The 21,787-nt window shown below is 37.9% G+C and overlaps 4 protein-coding genes across 21 annotated transcripts; 2 read left to right on the top strand and 2 right to left on the bottom strand.

Moving 5' to 3' along the window:
- Window positions 1–476: 476 nt before the first annotated feature.
- On the bottom strand, window positions 477–6,555 carry LOC140006722 (uncharacterized). 17 transcript variants are annotated; one of them, XR_011814507.1, is made up of 12 exons: window positions 6,196–6,555; window positions 5,991–6,067; window positions 5,609–5,745; window positions 4,283–4,349; window positions 4,081–4,134; window positions 3,799–3,873; window positions 3,473–3,529; window positions 3,345–3,377; window positions 3,061–3,169; window positions 2,464–2,493; window positions 2,230–2,330; window positions 477–821 (listed from the first exon to the last, which is right to left on the bottom strand). XR_011814507.1 is itself a non-coding variant. In XM_072049138.1 (8 exons), exons 3-8 carry the CDS (start codon window positions 4,289–4,291, stop codon window positions 3,071–3,073), a joined length of 306 nt encoding a protein of 101 aa, XP_071905239.1. In that variant the 5' UTR covers window positions 4,292–4,349; window positions 5,609–6,067; window positions 6,196–6,348; the 3' UTR covers window positions 3,060–3,070. The 17 variants fall into 17 exon arrangements, 1 of the variants encoding a protein (XP_071905239.1); XR_011814504.1 differs by lacking the exon at window positions 3,345–3,377 and having other exon boundaries at window positions 3,473–3,508; window positions 5,991–6,039; window positions 6,196–6,437; XR_011814497.1 differs by having other exon boundaries at window positions 3,473–3,508; window positions 5,609–6,067; window positions 6,196–6,348.
- A 14-nt stretch (window positions 6,556–6,569) lies between these two features.
- On the top strand, window positions 6,570–10,260 carry LOC113688097 (malate dehydrogenase, mitochondrial). Its single transcript, XM_027205761.2, has 7 exons — window positions 6,570–6,963; window positions 7,500–7,673; window positions 7,765–7,933; window positions 8,068–8,129; window positions 8,250–8,371; window positions 9,060–9,177; window positions 9,852–10,260. The coding sequence occupies exons 1-7, from the start codon at window positions 6,694–6,696 to the stop codon at window positions 9,990–9,992; spliced, it is 1,056 nt and encodes a 351-aa protein (XP_027061562.1). The 5' UTR covers window positions 6,570–6,693; the 3' UTR covers window positions 9,993–10,260.
- A 1,133-nt stretch (window positions 10,261–11,393) lies between these two features.
- Window positions 11,394–16,917, bottom strand: LOC113687840 (transcription factor GTE4-like). Of its 2 annotated transcripts, XM_027205359.2 has the most exons (5): window positions 14,232–16,725; window positions 13,912–13,957; window positions 13,700–13,807; window positions 13,480–13,555; window positions 11,394–11,933 (listed from the first exon to the last, which is right to left on the bottom strand). In XM_027205359.2, the coding sequence occupies exons 1-4, from the start codon at window positions 16,470–16,472 to the stop codon at window positions 13,494–13,496; spliced, it is 2,457 nt and encodes an 818-aa protein (XP_027061160.1). In that variant the 5' UTR covers window positions 16,473–16,725; the 3' UTR covers window positions 11,394–11,933; window positions 13,480–13,493. The 2 variants fall into 2 exon arrangements, with proteins under 2 accessions (XP_027061160.1, XP_071905240.1); XM_072049139.1 differs by lacking the exon at window positions 11,394–11,933 and having other exon boundaries at window positions 13,481–13,555; window positions 14,232–16,917.
- A 975-nt stretch (window positions 16,918–17,892) lies between these two features.
- Window positions 17,893–20,765, top strand: LOC113743398 (F-box/LRR-repeat protein 13). Its single transcript, XM_027271388.2, has 4 exons — window positions 17,893–18,032; window positions 18,373–19,598; window positions 19,789–19,962; window positions 20,416–20,765. The coding sequence occupies exons 2-4, from the start codon at window positions 18,393–18,395 to the stop codon at window positions 20,617–20,619; spliced, it is 1,584 nt and encodes a 527-aa protein (XP_027127189.1). The 5' UTR covers window positions 17,893–18,032; window positions 18,373–18,392; the 3' UTR covers window positions 20,620–20,765.
- Window positions 20,766–21,787: the final 1,022 nt, after the last annotated feature.

Here is a 21,787-nt window from a genome sequence, read left to right on the forward strand (position 1 = left end):
TTCTAGGACCTCATGAATTGTCCTTAGTCCTTGTAAGGAAGTAATGGTAGTAAAACAATCCTTTCATCACGGCTGTTGCTCTTGTCTTCTCAGCGAATTTTCGTCTTTGGAGGCCAGAGAAGCTTGAAATACACAAAGTGAAATTCAATAAGACATTTCACACTAAAAATGACATTAGTTGTTTTGTATATAAGAATGACATTAATTGTTTTGTATATAAGAAGTCATTTTGTTTTAGACACATTAACAATTATGATATACCCAACATTTTTATAGGTTATTATACCAACGTCATAAAAAGAAAACCAAGACCTAAATTGTGGAACTGATTATAAATTAATTACTGTGGAAAGTATATTTAAACTATTAATCTAATCTAGGATGAACACAAAAAAATGAATAAGTAATGTGCAAAAAAAAGGTGGTCAAAGAATTTAACTTATTTCAGAAATAATGAACCAAATAAAGAATCAATCTTAGGAAAGCTGTATGGTCTCGTCTTACATTAATTTCAACTTTGTTCTCTATATGATTTCTTGATTCTTTACCCCAAAGTCTTTTTCTCCCATCAAGAATGCTTCAGAAATTATATGATCAATACATACCTAGCTATTACAGAATGGCAACAAACTGAAATGGCAACAACCTAGCTATTACAGAATTTCTGTGCTTGAGTCCTCTAACAACTATAACTACATAATACACATTAACTAAAAAACATCCAATGAAACTGCACTCATAATCAAACGACAATGCCTAACATAGGACAGCAGATTCCTTCCTCTTTACTGCTTGGCCACATGAGCAGTCAGTTCAGAATTCTGCAGCAAAAAATTAGAAGCATTCAAAATCATTCAAAATAACCAATGAATTCCTAGTCTGCACACACTATTTATTCAGTCAAAAGCATTCAAAATCATTCAAGAAGAATAAGTGTAATCATTCAAAACAGCACTCACACAAGTAACTTATGAAGATGCCTTTATACACAACACACCGAAGCAAAAGTAACATCTCGCAGAAAGAACCAAACACAGAAGAACATCATTTACAGGATATAAAACAGCATTTGTCAAAGTCTGAAACAAAAAGAAGTCTCTAATACAATTCATCTTGCTTTAGCATTCCAATTGATCACTTTCAGAAAAATGAGCTAAAGTAATAAATTTCCACGAACAATAGAATAAGTTAGTATAACAAAGAAATCATAATCTCAAATTCAGAGGCAAAAAACAAAAAAAAAAAAAAAGAACCCTTGTTTTGACAAATATAACAAGTATGATAAAAAACTGACAAATGTTGTCATGGAGCGGAAGACATTTCAAATTCAATTAAGGAAAAATAACTGGTACAGCCTTTTTTTATTGTTTCCATCCCACACATCAACATAACCATCACAACCTCAAGTAGCAAATGTACCATAGCTACAAATCAAAATCAGTTTTGAGACAGATTTTGGCAAAAAGCTCAAGGTATTCAATCAATAGATAATTGTAATAGATCCAACTCAATCACTCAATATATCTAGAGTTGATAAATCAAGCACATAGGCTTATAAATCATTCATGGATACATTGACATTATAAATCATTCTCTTTTGTTTGTTCCATTCCAACTCAATCATTGACATAGCTACCTTAAGAATACATGGATCGGCTCCACTTATCAAGTTCAAAAAAACAGATGTTTCCTAAAGACGCATAGTTATGATGAGAAGCTTGAAGGTCGTGATTGCCTGGGGAATATCTAGAGTTGAAAATTGGAAATCAGGAAAGATAAATTCAGGTTCGATCGCTTATTCGTAAGCTGTTAAAGTTTTGAACTGTCCCCATAATTGATTGTTTTTGCCTTGTTTCTGCAATTATCTCTCATATTTGTTTACAGTAAGCACCATCACATCAAGTAAAGAACACTTCTCTTGCACCCTATATCAATCTAACATGATTCCATCTGGTACTGAGACTACCAAAACCCAAGCTCGTAGCCCAAAGAACCTACAACACTTTGTTCACCATAGCTGAAGACATACTTGGAACAACTAAGGTACCATATACTTTCTTTTTTTTTTCAGTGCATAGGCAGACACAAACATATATAGTTATAATAAATCACACACACCTCAAACAAAAAAGAAATGAATTCTTTCATATCTTGATAAACACTTCAAATGTATACTAATCCTATGAACAACCAAGTAAAATGACATTGATATGGTATGAAGAGACATACACATCAGCTTGCATGTACACTTCAGAACCAAGATTGATCAATGTCCTCAGACTGGTTACACTATTTTCTCCAATGTCTCTATATTTCTTTTCCAATCAGAGCTACAAGAAGTTAAGAGAAAAAAAAAGTAAAGAAGCATTGCAGGTCAAAGGGAACTTGTGCAAAGAAATAGGAGTCAGAGCAATAAAGGTGAGTAGTATCAATACCCAAATGCAAGAAAACTTAGAAGGATACAAAACTTTCTGTTGTTCAAATACCTCGTTCCTGCAAAAGAGATACCCAGAATATTAGAAATTTGGCATATAACAGAAATTCCGTCTCCAAATTCGCAACTTAATAGTGAAATATTAAACATAAAGTAGGTAAGTACTCCAACTCATATAATCCCACTACTGATGGTAATAAGCTCAATAAAGTGGTAACAGGGGATGGTTCTCCAAATAACAACTGTAAGCGGGTGAGTTCAGTATGAGGCAACCAACGGATTCCCACCCACACCTCCCCGTCTCAAGAAAATAGAAAAGGGCAAAAAAGGGCGAAAAAAAATAGAAGGAAAAGAAAAAAGAAAGAAAAGGAAATGAATATTGGCAATATGGGAGTCAAATGAAGCAAAGTCTAATCTATTTATACACAAAAAAGGATCACTCTCTTCCAGTTTCAGATCGTTAGTTTTCACTACTACAGGAAGTTCAGCTACCGCCCGCTAGAAGCAAAAAAAAAAAAATTTTAAAGACATCGAGTGAGAGAATTGGGCTCCAAAACACCCTTCCGTACAATGATACAAAGATGGAAAAAGGACAAAAGAAAATGAAGAAAGTTACGGGTAATAACCAGAAATTAGCTAATTCAAAGTCCTCCCAAACTGTTCAATATATTTCTTATCTGCATTGGCTAGGCGATCTTGAAACTGCACCCACTCACTTCTGCACCTCTCTCTTACCTACCAAATTAGATAGAAAAGAATTCAAGCTAGTTACTTGACGTTTGGACAAATCTAATGAAATTCAGTTCAATGCAAAATCATGCAATTCAAACAGAGTGCAGATATAAGACCTATGAATCCTAATTTAAACATGATTGTTAGAATGTAGGTGATATAGAATAACTCAGATTACCATAAAATTGGATGAAGAAGCTTTCAGAGTTGACTTTTGCAAAAAAAACGAAGGACAAAGAAAAGGCCTCAATAAAAAAATATACAGAAAGGTTGAAATGGAAACCGAACAAGTAACAGCTTACATACCCCTTGCCAAGGAGCTTTTCCATTTTCAGATTGACCCTGGAATCAACGAAGCTGAAGCTGTTAGCATCATTATCAACAAAACAAATCTAAATGAGGGGAAACCAGATCAAGGGACAAGTAGGATAATTGACGTGGAAGAAAAAAATGTAAATAAGGGGGTTGCTGCTAAAAAGTTGCTTATTTTATAAATGAAGAACCATTTGCTCAAAAATGGAAATTAAAGTTGAACAGAACAACATTTGCAAACAACTAAACTTCATTATTTTAATCACCTCTAGGAAAAGGAAAAGCAAGTCCCGATGGTTGTAATAAAGTAGTTAACTGACCTGACTTCCCAGAGAAGGAATAACTTGATGAACTATCCACTGAGAGTCAACCACATCAATTTTCTCATGTGCAGGCTACACAGGCAAAATACACTTACAATGAAACTGATAATACGCAGACATCCATTTGAAATACATACATGTTTTCCAATTTTATCTGTTTTACATGCCACTGTCCCGCAGATCTCTCCTTCCAACAGGAATATGAAAAGCAGGTAGACAAGCCTTCTTTTCTAAATCTTTCAAATAATACAGTGATAAGAAACAAATAAAACCACTGACCTCCACACATCTCCTTAGTGCAAAATCCAATCCCCAACCATGCACCAAATCATTCTAGAAATGTTATTGAAAGTAAAAAATCAGCGTGAGCTCTAAGCTGGAAAGAACCAAGGCTAATGAGAGCAGCTAAAAGCAAAAATAGTTGGAGGTACAACAAGGCTTAAAACATACGTATACAAATGACAAAGTTAGAGAAGGGAACCTGAATCATATGCCAAACACATCGCCAAGCATCCCGCGAGAAAACAGGAGCCACAATTTCCACAAAGCTGAATTCAAAAAGGAAAAACACAAGGAAAATTAGTTGAAGGTAAATGTTGAAGCCACCCCAATCCTTTATACTTTTCTTAACTATATATCTCCATTTTAAGGGCCTGAGCATAAATCATGGGTCATAACTCAACCTACAAACACTACCATAAAATCAAATTTTTCAACAATAAGACGTGATATTGCTATGAGATGTCTTGTAGCTAAGCTCTTCTTTTTGGCAATGGTCAACCTGATGAAGAAATATGACCATCAGAGAAAGTGAGCTTCTTGTTTCTGGCAATTTCAACTTTCAAGCCATGTAAATAAACAATAGTTTCCCAAGACAACATTTTTGTTGTTTTTCAGTTTAATATTATTATTTTCTTGGGTTAAAGAGATTGACCTTCGGAAAACCAAACAATCAATCTCTGGAAAATTTAAATCTTTGGAAAACCAAACAATCACTCGGAAGAGAAAAAAACAAATCCTTTTCAGGTTTGGATTATAAGAAAATAAAAACAAGAAAAACAAACTGCATGGCTCCCAAATTGCCATTCAGTCAATCAAAAGAACAATGTATCAGTTCAAAACTACAAAATTCAATCTATTATGATAAGTGAACCCTGCTCAATTACAATACAATCTCATCTCATACTACCTGGGGTCAGTAACTTGCTATCATCTTCTTTCCCGCAGGTGTCTCTAATATCAGAAAATAATGTTTCTTCCATTTATCTCCTTTTTGAATGCGAAGAATTAGCATAAAAGTCCTTAAAAAGTTATTCATAAAGAGGTTAACATATTTAGTTAACTCTACACTCATGACTGTAAGCGTTGGTAGATTTATTAGTTTCAGATACTAAATGATCCTCAGATATCCATTAAATATAGAAGAGATAAAAATTCAGACAAAGCCAGCAATTCTAAAGCCCAAACTGCTAGCCGAAAAATCGTGGAATTTTACACAAATTATACCAAAACCTCCAATTCTCTTAGCTAAATATAATAAATTACCAAAATTTACGAAACCCACAATGGGTATTAGGGCAAAATAATTCCCAAGGTCGGTTTTTTTCTTGAAGTGGTTCGATTATTAAAGAGGGGAAACAACGAAAGAGAACAAGATTTCCTAATGTTGTGCACCAATTAAGGACGATATACTACTACTCCGTTGAAATGTAGATAGAAATTCAGATTAATTGAAACAAAAGAAAAAAGAGCGCGAAAGAGAGAGATTGAGATATTGAGAGAAGGAAGAAAGTTGAAGAAAATATACCTCCGGTTGCAAGGTTATTCTCGGTCTGAAGAACCGCGATACTCTGCATCTTGGACGCCATCGTACCTTCTCTTCTATCTATCTCCCTGAGATTAGCTTTCCTTTTTCAGTTCAGAAACTTCTACTGCGGATTCCGTCTGTAAGTAGTAGAGAGCTACATTAGAAGATGTGGCTGGAATTTGATGATGGGGAGGAGAGGGAAAGACAAGTAAAGAGGGGCAGCCAAACAAACGGCTTCCAGAGTCCAAATCCCAGCTACCAAAGAAATCACAAACCAGTCTCCTAAAAGCAATGAAAAAAATGCTTGCACAACAAAACACAAGAACCATTAGCATCAAACAAGTTTTTACAGAGGAGGAGAAAAACATGAATACAGAGCAACCTGAAGAGAAGACCCGACCTCACTGGAGAGAAAGAAGAAAGCACAAGATCTGCAACCAACAGTGAAGATGGCACGTCCTTGGGCGGTAACAAGCCCGTGGATGAGAAAAAAAAGAGAAAACTGCACGTCAGTGGACAAGGGACAAAAGAAATACGAACTTTAGCCAAAAAAAAAAAAACAAAAAAAAACAAAAAGAGGGGCAGACCAGAGGTAACCCGAAGAGAAGATCTGACCTCACCGGAGATGAAGAAGAAAGCCTATTACAACAAAACAAAGGAGGAGGTCAACAAAATTTTGTACCAGGTTCCAGAGGATGCGGATAAGTGATAGAGCAACATTATCCCAAAAAAAACCAAAAAAAGAAAGAAAGAGAATGTAATGGGAGAGAGAATGCAGCGGGAAGAGAGCAAATGCAGCAGAAGATCAGAAAGACGGAAGCACGGGCACATGGGACACTGGCAGGCGAGGCCAGATGGGAAAACTAACGCGCGATGCGCGAACAACATGATGATTCCAATCCACATGCCGGGCACGTGAGAGGACGACGAAAATTCTGGCTGAATGGAGTTGCCATGTTATCTACTTATGTTGAAAAGCCACCCCCACTTGCTCGCTCGATAAAGCGCTCCTTTTTCACTTTCTCTCCGCCACTGCACAATTTGGAGCTCAGATTCTGCTTTCATTTTTGAATCAGAGAGTGAAAATGAGGACAGCAATGTTGAGATCCGTACTCAAGAGAAGTTCATCTAATCTGATGAGCTCTACGACGTCAGCCTACGGAGTTCGCCGTGGATTCGCATCGGAATCTGCTCCCGAGAGGAAAGTCGCCGTTTTGGGTGCCGCGGGAGGGATCGGCCAGCCTCTGGCTTTGCTTATGAAGCTTAATCCTCTCGTCTCCAAGCTCGCCCTCTACGATATAGCTGGCACTCCTGGTGTTGCCGCCGATGTTAGCCACATCAATACCAGATCTGAGGTCCTTTTATTCCTCTTCATTTTCAAACTCGATTTACCAGTTTCTCAATTTCGATTGTTTGAATTATGGAAATTCCTTAACTGTTGTATTTGAACGCTAGGGTTTATGATTTTGTACAATTTGGGGATTTAGAGTTTTATTTGACGCACATTTCCGTTCATTGCCACGCCACTCTAATAATATACGCCATACTAGCTTTGCTGGATTTTATTCATTTGGTTGCAGTCGGTGCGGTTTTCAGATGAATTCAGATGACTGCTGAGGTAGTGTAGTAGCTTCTAGTTACCTTACTCGTGGCACATAGAATTGGTAATTTCAATTAGATATGGATCAAATTTCGTCTCTAACTTGTTGCTTGCATGATGTTGATGGGATGTTTAGAAGTCGCGAAAGAGGATTTGACTTTCTTGCATGATAAGTAACTTGGATGTGCGACTGTATTTTTCTTTTGACTGAAGTTCTGAGTTTGCTTCCTGGTAAATTTTTCCAAAGTTTATAGTTGGCTGCTGAGGCTGATTGGGTTGTATTTCATGCAGGTTGTTGGTTTTATGGGAGAAGAGCAACTAGGACAGGCACTGGAGGGATCTGACGTTGTGATCATTCCAGCTGGTGTGCCCAGGAAGCCTGGTATGACTCGCGATGATCTCTTTAACATCAATGCTGGGATTGTGAAATCTCTCTGCACTGCCATTGCCAAGTACTGCCCGCATGTGAGTATGATCTGTTTGGCTTCATGATTGATTTAATACTCGAGTGAAAAGCTGCTATGGTCCTAACCTTTTTGGGTTCTGTACGAATCAGGCACTTGTTAATATGATTAGCAATCCTGTAAACTCTACTGTCCCCATAGCTTCTGAGGTCTTCAAGAAAGCAGGGACTTATGATGAAAAAAAGTTGTTTGGCGTCACTACACTCGATGTTGTCAGGGCGAAGACATTCTATGCTGGGAAGGCCAAAGTCAATGTTGCAGGTATATCTGCTAGGCCTTGGATTATAGTGTGGTGTATGTAATAGTGTCTTACTCGTTCTTTGTCATGTTTTGGTTTTGGGAAGTAGTCTATTCTGGCCTTATCTTACCTTTTAATGCTTGCTCCTTTCCTCCAGAGGTTAACGTACCTGTTGTTGGAGGTCACGCTGGTATAACGATTCTACCATTGTTCTCACAGGTGCCATCATGCTGCTGCTATCACTGATTTTCTTTTTGTTATTTTTTCTTTGTTTTTACATATGATGTTTTCATTGCCATTGGCTGAGCCATGTGTGGCTGATTTGCATCACAACTATAGGCAACTCCTAAAGCTAATTTGCCAGATGAGGATATAAAGGCTTTGACAAAAAGAACACAGGATGGTGGAACAGAGGTGGTTGAAGCTAAGGCTGGAAAGGGTTCGGCTACCCTTTCAATGGCGTAAGTTGTCTTTCATTCTTCTGTTGTTTCAAGTCTTCATGATGCTGTGTTTCAATGGAAGATATCGATATGATGTTTGACGGATTTACGGAGGTTGGTTTTCTTTGGTTGTATGGTGAAGAAAGTGTACAAGAATTCTTTTGAAATTATAATATCAGTTTAATATCAGGTCTAAATTCTTGCATGATTCGAAAATCCTGCTGTAGCTTGGTCATGCACATGGTTCATGGTGGCTAAGTGGTAGTTGTGTGTTCAAGTGCTATTTCTTCCCACATCCTTGCTTCTTGTAATTGTTTCAAACCATCAGCTTAGTTGCACTAGAATGCTCATAGATATAAGCATGCTGATCTTATGTATAATGAGCATAATATTTCTATTCTAAAGAAGGATCATTTTTTCTCTTAAGCTTGCGTGCTAGAACTGCTTGCAAACATGAGGTAGTTATTATTATCTTGCCACAGTTATTATTGAAATGTGTATTGGAAGACTAGTAAAGAGCATATCGTCTGCAGGTCATGATACTAAAGTTCAGTGGCAGTGTGTGCACCTTGAGAAATCCCTTTTTTGCAGCTTCATGCTTGATCTCATATTTTTGTTGTCAAATTTGTCATGTGATTCATGTTACACCTATTGGCAATGTTTAAGAGATTTATGATTTGTCCTTTGCCTAACTAGTATATTTCTGCAGCTATGCTGGTGCCATATTTGCCGATGCCTGCTTGAAGGGCCTTAATGGCGTTCCAGATGTTGTAGAGTGTTCATTTGTGCAGTCAAGTGTCACTGAGCTACCTTTCTTTGCATCCAAGGTACATACATTGATGTCCTTTGTGGTAATGCCCCTCTTTAACTTTTCATTTGTTGATACTAGCCCCTCTTAACTTGGAAAGGGAAGCTTTATGTGTCTAGCCTGACCTACCTCTTTAGGCAACCTTGCTTCATTTGGAGATATAAGATTTTTTATTTAATTCTTCGAGTCATAGACGCGTTTGAGTCTGTAGGTAGGTTACAACCTGTTTTTACTTATCTGTGAAATGCTTCTGATAAATAAAGGGAAAACTCTTAGTCTCCTCATCAGTCAGAGAGTCTCACCACTTATAGGCCCAAGGGAGTAGTTTTAAATTGTTGTTCACTTGGAAGGGGAAGCTTTATGTAGCTAGCCTGACCTGCCTCTTTAGGCAACCTTCCTTCTTTTGGAGATGTATGCTTTTTCATTAATTCTTCGAGTCATAGACGTGTTTTGAGTCTGTAGCTAGGTTACAACCCATTTTTACTTATCTGTGAAATGCTTCTGATAACAACGGGGAAATTCTGAGTCCCCTCATAAGTCAGAGAATCTCACAAGTTCTAGGCCAAAGGGAGCAGTTTCAAATTGTTGTTTCTTGTCCTTCTTTACACCGGTCCATCCAATGTTCATGGTGCTTTTGCATTATCTTGTGATCTTCTTATGTGGATGTTGTGAAATGATTGCTTGTTCTATCAGGTGAGACTTGGTAAGAATGGTGTGGAGGAAGTGCTGGGGTTAGGCCCACTTTCAGACTATGAGAAAGAAGGCCTCGAGGCTTTGAAGCCAGAGCTTAAATCATCCATTGAGAAGGGAATCAAGTTCGCGAACCAGAGTTGAAATGACCTTTTTAATGCTTTATTATGACAATTTTGCCATTTTTGTGCCAAATGTTGTATCCATTTGGAGTGCCCTGTTTGCTGCTAAGGACATCTGGGCATAGTTGATGTAGGGAATCAGAGTAGACAGAATATCCTTTAAATAATACCCCTAGCAAACTCGATGAGGATGTGCCTCTTGTTTTACATTATTGGACACTTATGTCCAATACTATACAATTTACAATGGTCAGCCAAATTTCGATCTATGCATTTATATCATTAGCTAACATGTTGCCTTTAGACTACCCCTGACAAAATCTCACCTGCTGCCAATGTCTCCTGATAATAGGCTAGCAAGACGTTTGTGAGCAATTTCATTTTTGGGTCGTTACCGAGTGAAATGAAGGTTTATGATTAAAATTCTGAGGTCTTACATGCAACTTAGTTCGTAATTTCATTACGACCGGTATCCTAAATTTGAATTCTGTGCAAGTGCAAAAAGCCGGTAATTCTGAATCCACAACCAAATTGAAGTCTCCTCCCAAACGTTTCTGGATTTGTAAAATATTTTTGGTGGCTAATGAAACTTTATGAAGTTTTATGCCAGTTGCGGAATTAAAATTCAAAGCATCCGTCTTAACCATCTTTCCAGACAAAATGGCAACAAGCTGCGCGATAAGAATGCAGAGAATCCGTCTTGACCATCTTTCAGACAACTAGGAGGGTTCAAAATAAGACAACGTTACGATTTTGGAGGAATGCAAAATAAATAGCCATTTTGATCCCTCAAAACTATTTTAGAATCCTCTTACGATATAATTACAACACGAACTGTTTAATCTTCTTCAGAGTAACTTTTCTGGGAGAAATAATTGGAGTTTTAGCCGTTTGGATTATCTAATTCAGTGTGTAGAACACTTGAATGTATAGCTCCCACATGAGGAATGTGTTTTGTTGGAAACATATTCAATGAATTGGTCAAGAAAATAATGAATGTAAAGAAAAACTATTAATTCCTCAATCATTACATCATTAGTAGATTTCTTTTTTCTCATGATTTCATTAGTACATCTCTTTCCCTTCTTTCTTTCCAGTTAATTTTATATACACCAACAATACATACTAACATTATAATTGAATCATGACACATATGCAAAATTTAAAATTTAAACTTAGATGATTTATCATATATTTAACGGTGAAAGTATAAATACTATCAATATATAGCAGATTAATTCTTTTCTTAATTGTTTTCTTTTGTTTTTGGCACGAGAAATCACGAGGACAGTTCAGCCACACAAATTGAACATAACAACGCACATAAATGTTTTCACCCCGCTCAATACACTGATTATGCAAATATAATTTACATAAAGGTTTTGTGGCTAGACGTGCTTTCGAGTTGAAATCTGTACAAAGATAACATAAAAACTATTTTTTCTACTTTAACAGCTTGGTAGTATGATACAATACGCAATAACACGTCCGAGCAGGCAATACAGTCTACACATCAAACTACTCTAAAAGTAGCCCTGAAACGTTCCTCCATCCAGGTCTAGCTCTAATGATGATCCTAAACTAGCTTATATCACTAGCGGCCCTAAATAAATCAAACAGTAACCAAGCTCCGAATTTATAAGATAAATCCTACCTTGAGACTTGATAAGTGAAACTGGTAGCAGTGTTGGCAACCTGTATCTCGATATATTTCCATGGCACCATTATCAATCAAAAACATCATACAATCTTCTTAACTGAAGCGACCAGTTTAACAGATCAACGTTGGAAAATGCCGAGAACAAAAAGAAATCCACATCAGCTATATGTCTCAACAATGCGGCACCATTTCTGCCAGCCAAGAAATCATCTAACAGATCTTGGACAAAATCACCAAAACAGAGGCAGTAGTAGTTTCGGAAGTATTCATCAGATAGATTCCAGCTCCCGTATATGAAATTTTCTGCAAAAACATGAAACGCATAATTTGATATATATTTGAACAGAGCTTTCTCAGGAAAAAAGGAAAATAATCAGATCATCTTCCATCTCAAGTTGAATCTCAAAGACTACAGAAAAATATATCTTGAGAAAAGCAATACAAAGCAACAAGACCTCAAAATCCAATATGCAACAGAAAGTAGGAATTCACACTTTTGAAATTGACTCAACTCACAAGAGAAAGCAGATATACAAACTACCTTCTTCATTACGCCTTGGTTACCCTAGGGAAGACTAATGCAGTTTGATAATGGCATTCCAGAATTCAACACAAAGTTGTTTCTCACAAATCTACAGAGTCCGGCCAGGAAAGCATTTCTTAATTGCTCCTAATCTTGTGCAAGGAGTTACTAGGGGCCCCACACAACCAAAAAATAATCAAATATTTCCTGAAATAAAAAATGTATCTCTGGCATTGTCCAACCAAAATGTAGAGAAACATAAAATAATATTTAAATCACTAACCCATTAGGAGATGGAAGAGTACATCAAATCAAGCTACACATTGCAGGAAAGCTATAAATTTCAAACAATATTTATTAAACACTTCAGAATTCACCCTAGTGGTTTTATCTTCCCCCGGCTCCTTCTGCACCCAAATCTCAACTGAGCGTGCCCACCTACATGAGACACTCAATGGTATAGGAGCCTTCTCATACCAACCCCTGGGGATGAAAATCTCCATCAACTTAGAAGCACGCTGTAATTCAAAATGTGAAAAGCAGAACCCATCAGGTAAAACTTGTTGGCTGTTGTGACTTTACTGTCTTGATATCCCTTGCACTAATTTTCACAATATGAGTACACTTATATACTAAATTTGAGGCAGCTACTACCCAATGTCAGAGAGTCAAACAACTCCAATACACACATCCTTCAACAAACTCTACACCTATGCATGTGGAGATGATTTGCAAACAAAATATGAGATCCCCTTCACCTTCTAATTGATATCCATTCACAAGATTATGGAGGTTTAAATGCATTCACAAGCCAAGAGTCTTGATCCCAAGAGGAAATAATAACCAATTAGAACGTATACATTCCTGATTAACACAAGCTACATACAACCTGACCCCATCAACAGCCTCATGAATTGTGCTTACACCCTTAAATTAATAAATTACCTAACTTGAGCAACAGGTCTTACCATTGCAAAAAGCAAGAACAAATCTGCAACCTAAAGCAAGTTGCGTGCAACAATAAAACCTACTTACAATAGACAACAAATGTGAGATTCCTATCGACACAATTCCTGGTACACATAGGCTGTGGTTCGTCCATACTGAAAAAGCTTCAGCCACAACAAACCAACTCAAGCTTGCGTGGAGTAGACATGTTTTGAACATGGAAGAATACTTATTTCCTGGTCCAATTACCAATCACAAAATATTACAAAGAAAGGAAAAGGAAGTGGGAGAACAAGGAAAAAAGTAGAGCAAGCTACCAAACTTTTGCAACAAATGCTTCCAAAGTTTATAAAAACCAGCCAATTGGCTTGTTCTTACCTGCTAGGTACCATTCAAGTTTTGGGTGAGTGGCCTGCATCTGATCCATAGGCAGAGGAACTATCACTGTCAGAATCTGCAGGCAGGATACCATAATACCTCAATACATACATAGTCAAAAGCCAAGCACAAAATGTTATGACACCAAAAGTATCAAACGCAAAAACAAGTAACAGAATGGAGCAATAAAGATAGCAAGAGGAAATTAAATCATCAGTACCACTTGAAGTTGAGCCGGAGTCACTGCTAGAACTGCTTGAACTACTAGATCCACTGGCATTGTCACCTTGCTTTTCGACTTCAACAACAGGAGGACTATTCTTCTCATCTGTGTTAATAAGCGAACATTCAAATGCAAGATCTTTACTGATTAGACATTTGACACAAGCCATGTTATACTAATTTTGACTAGAAAAGTAGACAAGATGATACCTGCTTTACTTTCTTTCTGCGGTTCCACAACTGCTGGGATTGGATTCTGCAATGCCAGAATAGCGAGTTTCAAGGGACGGCATAGAAAATCAAGGGAAAAAAATCCTAGAAAGGGGAGTTACAATTCCTCAATACTCTACACATGTCAAGAAAACTTGAAGACCTAGTTTCTACCAGGAATTATGGGAGATATAAATCAAAAGCTGTAAAAACAATAAACTTTATTGAACAAACTGTTCACATGCCTTCCTCTACCTACAGCATTCATGATATGAACAAGAAAATAAGAGACAAAAACAAACAAGACTTATATTCCTTACTGTTGTTGGAACAGCCTGTGCAGCTTCAGCTCTTCTTTTCAGAGCAAGTTCAGCTTTTCTCTTGTTCTTACTCAGACTCTTCTTGTAGTTGGTGACAAATCTATCAAGCTCCCATAGTGTTTCTGCATCAACACTGTCAATGTCCACCTCAATCTCATCATCATGCTGACTAAGGGTTGTGTTCCTTTTCTTGATAATCTGAACAATAGCATCTAGCTTTTCTGAAGGCAAGCTCTGGAGGTTTGTACTAAGCTTCTGCTTCTCCTCATAAGTCATATCCCTTTTGTTTGGATCCTTGGCTTTAGGTTTCTTTGGAACCGGTGTTCTACCTGTGTGAGGAAGATTTGAATAGGTGGGCTTTAATCTGGAATCAACAGGCACAGTCATCGACTCTGACCTATCCAATGTCCTCATTGAAGGGGCAGGAGGGATTGAAAAAGGAGCAAGAATGGGGGCAGGAATATGAGTAAAGGAATGAGGAGGGGCCTTTCTTGGTGTGGGAATAGGCAATCCTGCATCATAATACATCTGATAGGGAAAATGTTCCTTCTCTATAGCTATCCACCTATCTTCAAATATCTTTGACAACTCTTCTGCCATTGTGTGGACATCTTGTCCCTTCGGGTTGTATGTCATAGCATTACGAAATACAAGCCTCACATCCTCAGCAAACTCCCTGGCAGACTTGTACCAATTCTGACCTAACCTAGTCTTGATTGTACCAAAATCCATTGGGTGTTTAATAATAATATGATAATCAGGTATATTAAGCTTCTTGGCATCCACTGGTTCACTAAACACCCAGGCATGCTTGTGCTTCATCAACCTCTGAAGCAAATTACTACAGCTCTTGAACACCTTATCTCTATTCCTATCAAAACCAAAGCCATACCCATATTCTGAGTCACCTCCATGTTTCTTTGCAGTGAGCTTCAACTTCTTATTGCTTTCTGGAGGCAATCTATCCTTCCCCAAAAGAAACTCTGAATTTCTATAATACTGATTAGCCTTAGGCGTCCTCTTCTCCTTCTCAACAAATTCAGCCGCCCCATGATTATTCTCCATCACAGAAACATTCAAGTGCCGAAACGGTCTTGTTTCTTGATATCCCCCAGAACCTGCCTCAGAATTCACCCTCAGTAACTGTGGCCGACTATATTGATGTCCCAATGTACCAACCTCCGAATTTGCCCTCAACAACTGTGGCTGATTATAACCGCCAAAATTACCAACACTGCCACCGACATACCTAGAGTTAGTGTTAACATTACTTGTACTGTAAGCAGTAAGCTGATGCTCCTTGGCTTCAACCTTCCCCACTAAAGTTCTAACCTGATCAAGCTCGCTCTCTAGCTTCCTCTTAAGCTTCCTCATCTCATCCTTCGATCTCGATCTTGTTATATTAATCCTAACCCTATCATCAACCCTAGTAATAACGGGCTTCCGAAACCCATTCACCAAAGCCCCAGAGGCAGCACCATTCCCGGGCCCATGACTGCCAGTAACCTCTGGTACTTCATCAACTGGCGCAGTCACTGCCACCTCTGATTGCTCTCGCTCAGGAGGGTCTTCTCTAGCAGTACTCGGCAGCGCTTCTTGCTCAGCTTCTGGGCCATTGCACCGGGGCGGCTCATCTTCTCCACCATTAGGCAATACTTCTTCCTGTCCACCAGTAGGTTGCATCTCAGGCAGAGCTTCACGGCCACTGCTCGGGGAAGGCTCTTCTCTGCCACCACTGGGCACGGCTTCTGGCACGTCAGGCAGAACCTCTTGGTCTTCTCTGTCACCATTAGATATCGGGTCTTCTCCACCACTGGGCAACAACTCTTGGCCACTGGTGCCTTCCTCCGGCAGCGGTCGAACAACGTCTGAGGTCGAAGGCTCCCCCTCGGATCTCGACTGCGGCTGCTCTTGCGAACAAATTCCATTTTGGGCAGCTAAGGTTTCTGCCGAGGAGAGCTCTAAAGTCGCGTTCTTGCCAAAAGATTCATTTTTGGCGGGGCACGAAGAGGTGGGCTCTGTGTCACCGGCGGTGGACGCTGCTGCTGCGGCGGCGGCGGCGGTCGGCTCGGCAGCAGCGGTGGTGGAAGTGGTGGCAGAATCGTTATTTGCAGATTCTAATTGGGCCTTTTTTCTGAAATTTCTTCGGGTATAGACTTTGCTATTATCCCCCCACCGAACCCTCTCTCGAACATTCAAATCGGAATTACTATCATTAGTCCCTAAAGTCCCTGAATCCATACAAACATCTAAATCAGGAAAAAAAAAGCCCTAATCTTTCAGCCCTCAAAACCCTAGATATTAAGAAATCACATAAATTCCCAAACAGCTAGGGTTTCAATAAAAACGTCAAAATCAGATTCCCAAAAACCCTAGTTCGATTGACACACCATCAAAATAACAAAAATAAAAAACTATTATAATTATAACCAAACAAAAATCGGAATCCTACGGGCTAGGGTTTTGTTTTAAATAGTTGAAACCGAAAGAAGATGAAATTTTTTGAAGACAGGTGGATCTGCAAGTTTTTTTTTCCTTTAGAAAATATTTTTATAAAATAAAAATAAAATAAAAACAGGGGTGAAAAATCGAAATAAAAATTGGAATTTTAGGGTTTGTTTTCTTTTCAGGAAACAGAGGAGAGGGGCAAATAGAGAGAGAAAGAGAGAAGGCGAAGAGAGAGAGTGCGATTGAGAAGTGAGGTGGTGGTAGATCCGAACGCTACTCGCCCGGTTTTTAATTTTCCATTTTTGTTGGGGTTAAAACTCCTAATTTTGGAAAAATATTTATTAGACGCGCTCACGATTCACGATATTTCTAGCGGCCGGGTGGCTGAGTGACGTCAGCTGTGAGGGCGGAGTCTCAGTTGTGGTGATTCACAAGCGCTGGTTGTGCGATTGTTTTTCGTTCTCCACGTGCGAAGGGTATCGACAATTTGTTTTTATTTATAGGGAAATTTTTTTTTTTTTTGGATTGTAAGTGTTTTGTTCTGGCGTTGGCTGTTCCCGTCCGACGCACTTTGGTTGTACGGAATAGTTTTCCAAATCAACTTTAACTTCGTCTCATAATACTACTAATATGTGACTTGATCTAATTGGGATTTGAAAAATTATTTCAACACTTCTAAGCATTTTTAAAATTGATTTATATAAAATTAGAACTTTGTATTTTGGATAGGAATTATTTGCCTTTAATTTTGTCAAATAATATGATTTACTAAATAATTTGATTTTAAGTTCGTTTGGAATTTGAAAAATTATTCCAACACTTCTAAGCATTTTTAAAAATTGATTCATATAAAATTAAAACTTTGTATTTGGGGAGGAATTATTTGTCTTTAACCTCGTCACGTAATATGATTTACTATATACTTAATCTTAAGTTCCGTTTAGGATTTGAAAAATTATTTCAGCACTTCTAAGCATTTTTTCAAGTTGATTTATCAAACATTAGAACTTTGTACTCGGACAGGAATTGTTTATCCAAAAAATTATTTATTTACATTACAAGCGTATTTTTCGACATATCACTTTGTCTTCTCGAATTAGTTTGGGGCCTATTTGTCAATTCATTTTCTTAAACGACGAGCTTAGAAATTGAATTTTTTTTTTTTGTCAAAACTAAAAAAGAAACGAATTTCACGAAAAAGTTATATACTAGCCCGTCTTTTCCGTACTGAAGCCCAAGTGCCCGGCGTTTTCGCTTCCCAAATCTCTTTTCTTTTCACCCCAAAATTTAAACTCCCCGTTGTAGATTAGGGCAGCCAGAGAATTAGAGCGCGTACAACGTCGTTGGCTGAAGGTACTGCTTTTATCTCTTGTTATAATAGTTTGTTTACCTTCTCATGCCTTGTTCTGTTCCTGTTAATTCCACGCTTCTATGTTTTTGATTTTTCACAATCAAGTTAATCAATCACACCCTTTCTTTTCTCGCTCATGGTAGTTGAAATTTGAGTGAATAATTTTTCGGCAATTTTTACCATTTTCATATACTATGCGTTGGATTATGGATACTGTTTATGTAGATAAAGGTATAGATTCCTGATTCATTCTTAATTTTTTTGATGAATTGAGAAATTAGAGTTTATTTTCCGCAATAAAATTACTGTAATGGAATAATGGGATTGAATTTAATTATGTAGATTTCTGTATTGAAGAAGTAATGGAAGAAGGGATATTTGATGATGCGACGGATCAAATTTCGCAATTGCCTGAACCCATTTTGCAGCATATTTTGTCTTTCCTTGAGGTTAAAGAAGCAATTCAAATGTCTGTTGTGTCGAAGACTTGGAATAATGCAGTTGCCATGCTCCACTCATTGAATTATGGAGATGGGAGTCTTTTCCCTGTTGCAAAAAGAAACGAAAATGAGGAAGCTGTATTCGACAAAATAAGAGAGCTACTGAATGGTGTTGAATCCATGATTCGGAAAAGGCAGGAGCAGAATGTAGGCGTGCAAAAGTTCTGTCTTCGACTGTCGCATAGCTATAAGTTGTTAGATTTGACACCTTACATTATCAGGTTGACGAAAGAACTTAGTGCCTGCAACATAAAGGAATTGGTATTTAAGGTCGGAACGTACCGGGGCAAGCCGTGTTATACCTTGCCCAAAGCTGTGTATACTTGGTGTTCATTGCATAAGCTTGAGTTAGGAGGATTCAAACTCAAATTGCCTTCACGTGGTGGTATAATAAGCCTTTCGTCTTTGCGTGAGTTGCGATTGTACAAGACTGATATGGATCATCGAGTATTTCAGCTTCTGATCATGAGCTGCCCTGAGCTAGAGTTTCTGAGTGTTGATTATTGCCTTGGTTTGGATCGTCTACAAATTTTTGGGTTACTGAAATTGAAAGAGATCAGAACGCGTAACTGCCTCCAGAATTTTGACAAAATTCAGATTCAAGCACCAAATCTTGAGTGCCTCAATCACCATGGTCTGGGCACATTATCCCTGGTTGATGTGAATTCTTGCAAAAGTTTGAAGGTTTTAGTTTTATATTCCCTAACCTGCGATAATAAGTGGGTAGAGGACCTTTTTTGCAATCTTCCCCTCCTTGAGGTTTTCAGGTTGATTGGCTGTGACGGACTGGAAATGGTTAAGATCTCGAGTAATCATCTTAAAGTATTGGAGCTTGACTCATGCAAGAACCTTGTTAAGACTGAAGTGGATGCCCCTCTTTTATCTGAATTCCATTATTGTGGCAGCCTTTCAGTATCTCTTTCCATAGAAGCTGTAGCTAAAGAGTTGGTTTCCCTGGATATAGAGCAGAGAACTGATGAGGTTCTATTGAATAATGAACTTGTGGAGTTTCTCCAAAACTTCAATCATTCAAAGGTCATTAGATTGATTACTGGCGAGCTACTCAAGGTATTAGTTACATTTGTTTGACATACAATATCTTGAATGACATGCTTATATATACACTATCTTTTGTTGTTATTTTTTGTTAAGATAACAAGGTTGATATCCTTAAGGGACAGCCTATTGCAACCGTTAATCTTGCTAATTCTCTAGTAGTGCAATTAATCTGATGCCATTATTTGCTTTTATATTGCAGTTGTCCCTCGCAAAAGACCTGTGTCCGCCACTCTATGATGTCAAGCATTTGACTGTTAATTCAGATGGAGTGGATAAATCAAAGATTTTGGACCTTTTGGATTCTCTTCTTTGGATGGCTCCTTGTTTGGATACTCTAGACCTTAATCTTGCTTGTGATGAGAAAACTGTCAAGGTATGCAATTTCCCTTCCAAAGTATGGTCTTATGTCCATATGTTTCCTATTGATGAAGCATCTTATCTCTCTCTTGGAAGTGAGTGGTGGATGATTATTGGTTTTTAATTACTGTTTCTTTCAGGAAAAAAAATATATGTTCGACTTTGATTTTTTTGGTGAATTTATGCTAATACCCGAAAATTACCTAAATTTGAAATTCTTATTGGTCATTAGTGCTAATACTAGAAGGTATGGGTACACAGTAGTATGAACCTTCTATTTTTGAAAACATATAGTACCTTGTCCTTAAAACTCACGAAGGTAGAATCTTGGCAAACATACATCTTCTGTTTTTTTTCTTTTGGTTTAATGTTTGCCCTCTCTTAGAAAACTTCTTATAATTAGCCTTGTCATAAATTCATTCTTTAGACTGGCTGCTGGTTCTGATTTTCATTTGCTTTTCTGATTCAGTTCACTCGTGAATCTCCCCTGATAGTGGAGGGTGTCCCCTGTTGCCCATCCGTACCCTTCAAATGTTGGCACCATACCCTAAAAAAAGTCGAATTTGATAACTTTGAAAATGTTGAAGATCATTGGAAGCTGCGGAATTATTTCGTTGAGAACGCAAAGATATTAGAAAGTATTGATGGTCTCATACAATGTGACAGAGCTTGAATCATGCATGAACCTGCTTTCCCGAACGCTACTTGGAGAATAACATTTAAGTTGTTGGATCTTGGATATTCACGTTGTAACTTGACCAAGTGTCATTGACCTTGTTTTGTAGCTTGAATCAGAAGTATCATCTTGCTCATTGTGCACTTCACCAGATTTTACCCGATATTTTCTGTTTGTGGGTCGGCTGTGGATGAAGAGGATAGCCCTTCGGCAGACTCTCAATTCTGAGTTTAACTTTGTATTTGTGTCTCGACAATCACCAGTACCAGCTATCAGATCCTCAATATAGCTCCTAAAACCACATAGGTAAACACCCAAACAACAAAAATATAGGAAGGGCGAGACTTAAAAAATAGGAAGGTGACGGGGGATTTGAACTCAAGATCTCTAATACCTATTGTCTTAACTTTAACCATTAAATCAATGTTTTATTGGCTAAAACAACAAATAGAGTTTAAAACAAGGATAATGTGGTAAAACATAACAAATTTTATTCACTCATTAAACAATGTATCTCTTAATTTATTCCTTCCATCCCACTACAAATACTACATCACGCACAATATACAAGCAAAAATTGAAGACTTAGTAATTAATAGAGTAAAAGGAATAGTAGTACAAAATTATGACCATGTGAATCATATTTTTATAATCCCCATGACATCAAGAGTTCAATTATATGAAATTTTAGAGAATTTGACACACACACACACAGAGAGCAAAAAGGTGAGCAAACAAAAGATTTGGGTTGGTCCGAATTGTAGCTTGAGTTGCAATGATAATTACGACAATGCTGGTGGTACTCCAGAATGATGTTGAGGGTCTGGTCCTCCTGGTGCCATTCTCATGGTGGCACCATCCAGGATTTTCCTCCTCCGATAGCACTCCAACTTGGCTTCATCAATCCCAAACTCATGCCATGTCAAATGAGGGTTGCCTCCAGGCCTTTGTGCAGTAGATTCGAATCCAGGAGAAAGACGAGCCCCTGAAGTCGCAATAAACATGAAGGATACGATCATACCAAGCAACAGAAATCTCACAGTTCTATGCAACTTCGACATACTTTCGAAGTTCTGTCTGTACATCAGAATGAAAAGATCAGCACAAGCAAATTTTGATTCCTATAGTGATCAAGTAAGCCAAGAGAGTTGGCAATGTCTAAATA

The sequence above is a fragment of the Coffea arabica genome, chromosome 5e, assembly GCF_036785885.1.
Source record: "Coffea arabica cultivar ET-39 chromosome 5e, Coffea Arabica ET-39 HiFi, whole genome shotgun sequence".
Classification (NCBI taxonomy): domain Eukaryota; kingdom Viridiplantae; phylum Streptophyta; class Magnoliopsida; order Gentianales; family Rubiaceae; genus Coffea; species Coffea arabica.

Bases quoted from the DNA above. Each gene is read 5' to 3' on its own strand.
- LOC140006722 (XM_072049138.1), bottom strand. The intron at 3,509-3,798 runs GTCAGTTAACTA...CGTTGATTCCAG, and splicing joins TTCCTTCTCTGGGAAGTCAG to GGTCAATCTGAAAATGGAAA. The intron at 3,170-3,344 runs GTAATCTGAGTT...CTAATTTGGTAG, and splicing joins CTTCTTCATCCAATTTTATG to GTAAGAGAGAGGTGCAGAAG.
- LOC113688097 (XM_027205761.2), top strand. From the start codon at position 6,694: ATGAGGACAGCAATGTTGAGATCCGTACTCAAGAGAAGTTCATCTAAT. The intron at 8,130-8,249 runs GTGCCATCATGC...TCACAACTATAG, and splicing joins TTCTACCATTGTTCTCACAG to GCAACTCCTAAAGCTAATTT. The intron at 8,372-9,059 runs GTAAGTTGTCTT...ATATTTCTGCAG, and splicing joins TCGGCTACCCTTTCAATGGC to CTATGCTGGTGCCATATTTG.
- LOC113687840 (XM_027205359.2), bottom strand. From the start codon at position 16,472: ATGGATTCAGGGACTTTAGGGACTAATGATAGTAATTCCGATTTGAAT. The intron at 13,958-14,231 runs GTAAGGAATATA...CTGGCATTGCAG, and splicing joins CACAGGCTGTTCCAACAACA to AATCCAATCCCAGCAGTTGT. The intron at 13,556-13,699 runs GTACTGATGATT...TCCTGCCTGCAG, and splicing joins CTCCGGCTCAACTTCAAGTG to ATTCTGACAGTGATAGTTCC.
- LOC113743398 (XM_027271388.2), top strand. From the start codon at position 18,393: ATGGAAGAAGGGATATTTGATGATGCGACGGATCAAATTTCGCAATTG. The intron at 19,599-19,788 runs GTATTAGTTACA...TTTATATTGCAG, and splicing joins TTACTGGCGAGCTACTCAAG to TTGTCCCTCGCAAAAGACCT. The intron at 19,963-20,415 runs GTATGCAATTTC...TTTCTGATTCAG, and splicing joins GTGATGAGAAAACTGTCAAG to TTCACTCGTGAATCTCCCCT.